The sequence below is a fragment of the Ceratina calcarata genome, unplaced genomic scaffold, assembly GCF_001652005.2.
Source record: "Ceratina calcarata isolate Rehan_Ccalc_2016 unplaced genomic scaffold, ASM165200v1 scaffold646, whole genome shotgun sequence".
Classification (NCBI taxonomy): Eukaryota; Metazoa; Arthropoda; class Insecta; order Hymenoptera; family Apidae; genus Ceratina; species Ceratina calcarata.
This window is the reverse complement of record NW_017177713.1, coordinates 33,488-37,721: the sequence shown is the minus strand read 5'-3', so window position 1 is coordinate 37,721 and position 4,234 is coordinate 33,488. Positions and strand designations below refer to the sequence as shown.

The window sequence follows — 4,234 nt, the reverse complement described above, 5'->3', positions numbered from 1 at the left end:
TAACTTTTCCTCTGATATAATTATACAATTTATATAAAAAAATAATTATACAATACTTATATAATTACTGTATATACTTCCCTCTCAATCTCCTCAATTTAAACAATTAATTTGAAAAGAAATAATCTTCAATAAACTGAACACAAATCTATCTGCACAGTATTTCGAATTTGTAATATAAGGACCAATAGTCCACACGGATTAAATAACGCGACACTATCTTCGTACTTGTGCTCAGTTTAATGTTTAACTCAAAACGTTACCATTTTTCACTTCATTCGTCGTCTCTACATATCACAGGTGTGTTCTATATAATTTATAATTATACATATATTTAATATTAGGAGGTCCCTTTAAAAGTCTCTCAAGCCTCAGATCTCAAACGGAAACGGAAACACTTGTGGTTCATCACTCTGTCAGTAACGATTTGCATTACCAACATTTGCCACAAGTTCGGTCGTAACATCCCCATCTGACGGTTCGCATAAGGAAGTTACAATTGCGGTTATGTTCTACAGTGTTTTCTCGTGGCTTTAAATAAAACAAGGATTCTAGCAATAATGATCAAATAAATCGTTAGAATTAAGTTGCGAGTTTCATTCAAGTTAAGTCGATTGAAAATGAACAACGTATTTAGATTACGTTCGTTCCGGTATCTCAACAGCCGCCGATTGCACTCTACGAAATTCGTGTTCGACGTAGAGAATAGGCAATTGTACGAAGATATCTTCCCCTCTATTTGCGAGTAAGCATTATTGTTTTACATATTCTGATTTACTTTCGACACCTAGACGTTAACCGTGGGATCTCTCATATAAAATCATCAGGCACGACGTGAACAAGTTATGGAGAAGCCCGCCTCAGGTCGTGTATGCAGGATTCGACCCGACCGCAGACAGTTTGCACATCGGCAATTTGTTAATTCTCATCAATCTGTTGCACTGGCAACGATGTGGCCATCAGGCGATCGTCCTGTTAGGTGGTGCGACAGGATTAATCGGTGACCCCAGCTACAGGAAAGTAGAACGCGTCGAAATCGAGCAAGTCGTGCTGCAAGACAACTTGTATTCCATTAGAAGAGACATTGAGCAAGTTATTAGGAACCATGAAATCTACTTTTGCAAACACCCTAATCGTTTGACTCCTATAAAAATTCTGAATAATTTGGAATGGTACAAAGACGCGAATCTGTTGGCTTTTATTAACCAGTTTGGCAGATATTTTCGTATGGGGACTATGCTTGGGAGAGCCTCTGTTCAAGCTCGATTGCAATCCGACAGTGGAATGAGCCTCACAGAATTTATGTATCCGCTCTTCCAAGGATACGACTGGCTTCACCTGCACCGTAATTTCGGTTGCAATTTCCAAGTCGGAGGCCAGGATCAGATGGGTAACATCGTGTCTGGCTACGATTTGATCACTAGGTATACAAAGAATCAGGTTTACGGATTGACACTGCCGCTGATCACAGCTGAGGGTGGGAAGAAATTCAGTAAATCAACGGGGAACGCGGTCTGGCTCTCCGCCCAGAAATCTTCCAGTTTCCAACTGTACCAGTACTTCATTAGAGCGGAAGATGCTGAAGTAGAGAACCTACTTCATTTCTTCACGTTCCTCCCCACTCGTCAGATCAAACGAATCATGCAGGAGCATGTACGGAAGCCGGAATTAAGGGTGGCGCAACAGACCCTCGCTGAGAACGTCACGTTGCTTGTTCACGGCGGTGAGTTCGACAAACGAAGTCCAGCGATTTTCAAATTAAAATTTTATTGTCTTATTTGGAATTAATTTTAGAGGAGGGTGTGACTGCGGCGAAGAGGGCTTCGGCCGTTCTTTACGATAAGTCTATCGAGAATCTAGCTAGAATGAACGTGAACGAACTGATACAGATACTAGACGGCGCGGCAGTGGTCGAACTTCTCGCTGAGCCAGGTATCAATGTTTACGAATTAGCGAAGAAGGCGAATTGTTTTAAAAGCGATCACGACGCGAGGAGGATCATCGAGGCTGGTGGTTTTTACATTAATTATCAAAAGATCACGAACACTGAGGAAGTTATCGTTCCTGGCGTGCATATATTGAGCAACAATGTGTCTTTGCTCAGAGTGGGGAAAAAGAATTATCACGTCGTACGGTGGCTCTAAAATAAACGTTCAGATTTTTGGATATAGTCTCAATAACACAGTTTTATTTAAATAATATTTTATTTCCTACGAGCTTAAAAATTAAATATAAGATGTATCTGTCCAAATTGCTATATTAGGGAGTCTTCTGATCTGATGTACTCTCCAATGTCAGCTTGGTGGAAGCATACCGTCGTCATTGGGTCAGCGTATTTACAGTCCGCTGTGCTTTTAGCTGAAACACCGAAACCCTGGAACAGCATAAAAGCGTAATCGGGGGTAAATCAGAGAAAATACTCGATAATTTGTAAAATTGCGCGTTGAGAAGCTTGAAAAGCATCGAACAAGGTCGTTTTCTCTGACTGAAACTTGGACAATTTTCGACACGAATTTCATGACACTATAATTTTTTTAATAAATTTACAGAATTTAAAATTTTTTTAGTATTATACAAGGTGAGTCATCTAACATTGTAGGGTACTTGCGCCCAAAATGTGGTTTCATTTAGAAAAATGAAAATGACCTTGACATCTTTAAAAAAAAATGACAAAAAAGAAATCTTTTTTGTATCGTGCGAGCCCCATTGAACTATTCAACTCTGTCCTTAAGACAGTTGACATATCTTTAACCTGCTATGCATGGAATTTAGTTTTAAAAAGCCCCCACAGTGTGCGGAATTAAAATCAGTCCACCAATCTCTAATGCGGAGACCAAACATGTACCAACCACTTATCATTTGGCTGACTCCCACCACCCCCTCCGTATAAAATACTTAGCAATTCTATTGGTAATATAAAAGAAACATCCCATTAAACAATATTTTTATTGTATTTGATTAAAATTTCGAAAACTGTGTTTCGTAAATGGTCGGCAAAACTTTAAGAATAGATTCCTGATGCTTAGAGAAGACAAAAACGTTTAACATAGGCTCGGAAATGATTAATTTCTGAGTTGTTAAAGTTTTTGTGCCACAATTCTCGTCACATCGTCTTAGAGGAAATGTTCAAATATGTCTATTTCCTGTCTCAGCACAAACCTCAGCTCGCCGTTCCATTAAGCTAAAAACATGGAGATATAATTAGTATTAAAAATTGATAGTTACCAGTGGAATATCACGCGCCGAGAAAACGACTACTCCTTGATACTGTGATGTATTTTCTGTTATTCTACTTAAGCCAGCCTTGGATACGTGATGTCCATATAAAAATTGTTGCTCAGCCGATGGTTTTACCCAAATTTTATGCTAAAAGAAGATATTAGATCAATCAGGAGCTTCTTATTTACTAAATTGAATAGATAAAGAATAATTACTTGAGCGTAAGGAGCTAGATGATGCAGTGCTGTGATATGAAGCCTAAATTTTCCCGTTTTCGTGAATTTCCCGAAGCACGTCCCAACGCTAGCCAATCTGTCTGGGTTTACCATACTCGCCAGGTTTAGAATTTTTTCAGAAACATAATACACTCTGTTCTTCCTTTCCCGGAAGCAATAGACACCGTCCGGTCGATCAATCAGTAGCTTCACATTCGTTCCAATACTGAAATAAATTAATATTTAATATAGTAAATGCTCCAATTTCTGTTAACGTCACAAATTCAACTCACTGGCTTTCGTTCCTACAATTTTATACCGCATGTATATAATCTTGAGCCAACGAGTAGAATTTGGGTTATTTATTATAATTGACGGTTTTATGTAATTTATAATCGCCAGACATTAAGCGAACATTCTTAAAAATGGAACAACTTTTTTAATATTGAAGTGGAATCATAAAAAGGCTTAATTGATAGTAAGAAAAATTTATCGAACATTGTTATTAGTAAGAATTGCAAAAGAAAAACTAAACGTCATGTCTTTCATAATAATTTAAAGTATCCTACAGACAATTATGTTTAATTCAATATTTAATAGGTTATTTCATTTTGAAATGCAGCCATGACTGTATATTAAACTCACTATTTCGTCAGTTTCTCCAAGACAAGCTTAGTCCTTTCTTCAGTCAAACGTTTCATTCTTTCTTTTATAACAATATTATCATTTGTTTAATTATTTGTTGATTGTTGAAACGTAAATAAATAGCAGGTTAACACGTGCACTGTTCTCCCGCTAAT

General features: G+C 37.6%; 2 protein-coding genes across 3 annotated transcripts in view; one reads left to right on the top strand and one right to left on the bottom strand.

Annotated features, from left to right (window-relative positions):
- The first annotated feature begins 388 nt into the window (after positions 1–388).
- On the top strand, positions 389–2,180 carry TyrRS-m (Tyrosine--tRNA ligase, mitochondrial). Its single transcript, XM_018033126.2, has 3 exons — positions 389–745; positions 828–1,723; positions 1,795–2,180. The coding sequence occupies exons 1-3, from the start codon at positions 621–623 to the stop codon at positions 2,142–2,144; spliced, it is 1,371 nt and encodes a 456-aa protein (XP_017888615.1). The 5' UTR covers positions 389–620; the 3' UTR covers positions 2,145–2,180.
- Positions 2,167–4,234, bottom strand: part of LOC108630066 (60S ribosome subunit biogenesis protein NIP7 homolog) — a 4,161-nt gene continuing 2,093 nt past the window's right edge. The window contains exons 1-4 of one of the 2 annotated variants that reach the window (XM_018033127.2): positions 4,080–4,228; positions 3,435–3,660; positions 3,226–3,366; positions 2,167–2,374 (exon numbers count right to left, since the gene is read on the bottom strand). In XM_018033127.2, coding sequence (XP_017888616.1) covers positions 2,255–2,374; positions 3,226–3,366; positions 3,435–3,660; positions 4,080–4,135 — 543 coding nt within the window. In that variant the 5' untranslated portion in view covers positions 4,136–4,228 and the 3' untranslated portion in view covers positions 2,167–2,254. Of the gene's footprint in view, positions 2,375–3,225; positions 3,367–3,434; positions 3,661–4,079; positions 4,229–4,234 lie in introns of those variants that run through there. The other variant, XM_018033128.2, reaches the window with a different exon arrangement.

Bases quoted from the DNA above. Each gene is read 5' to 3' on its own strand.
- TyrRS-m (XM_018033126.2), top strand. From the start codon at position 621: ATGAACAACGTATTTAGATTACGTTCGTTCCGGTATCTCAACAGCCGC. The intron at 746-827 runs GTAAGCATTATT...TAAAATCATCAG, and splicing joins ATCTTCCCCTCTATTTGCGA to GCACGACGTGAACAAGTTAT. The intron at 1,724-1,794 runs GTGAGTTCGACA...AATTAATTTTAG, and splicing joins CACGTTGCTTGTTCACGGCG to AGGAGGGTGTGACTGCGGCG.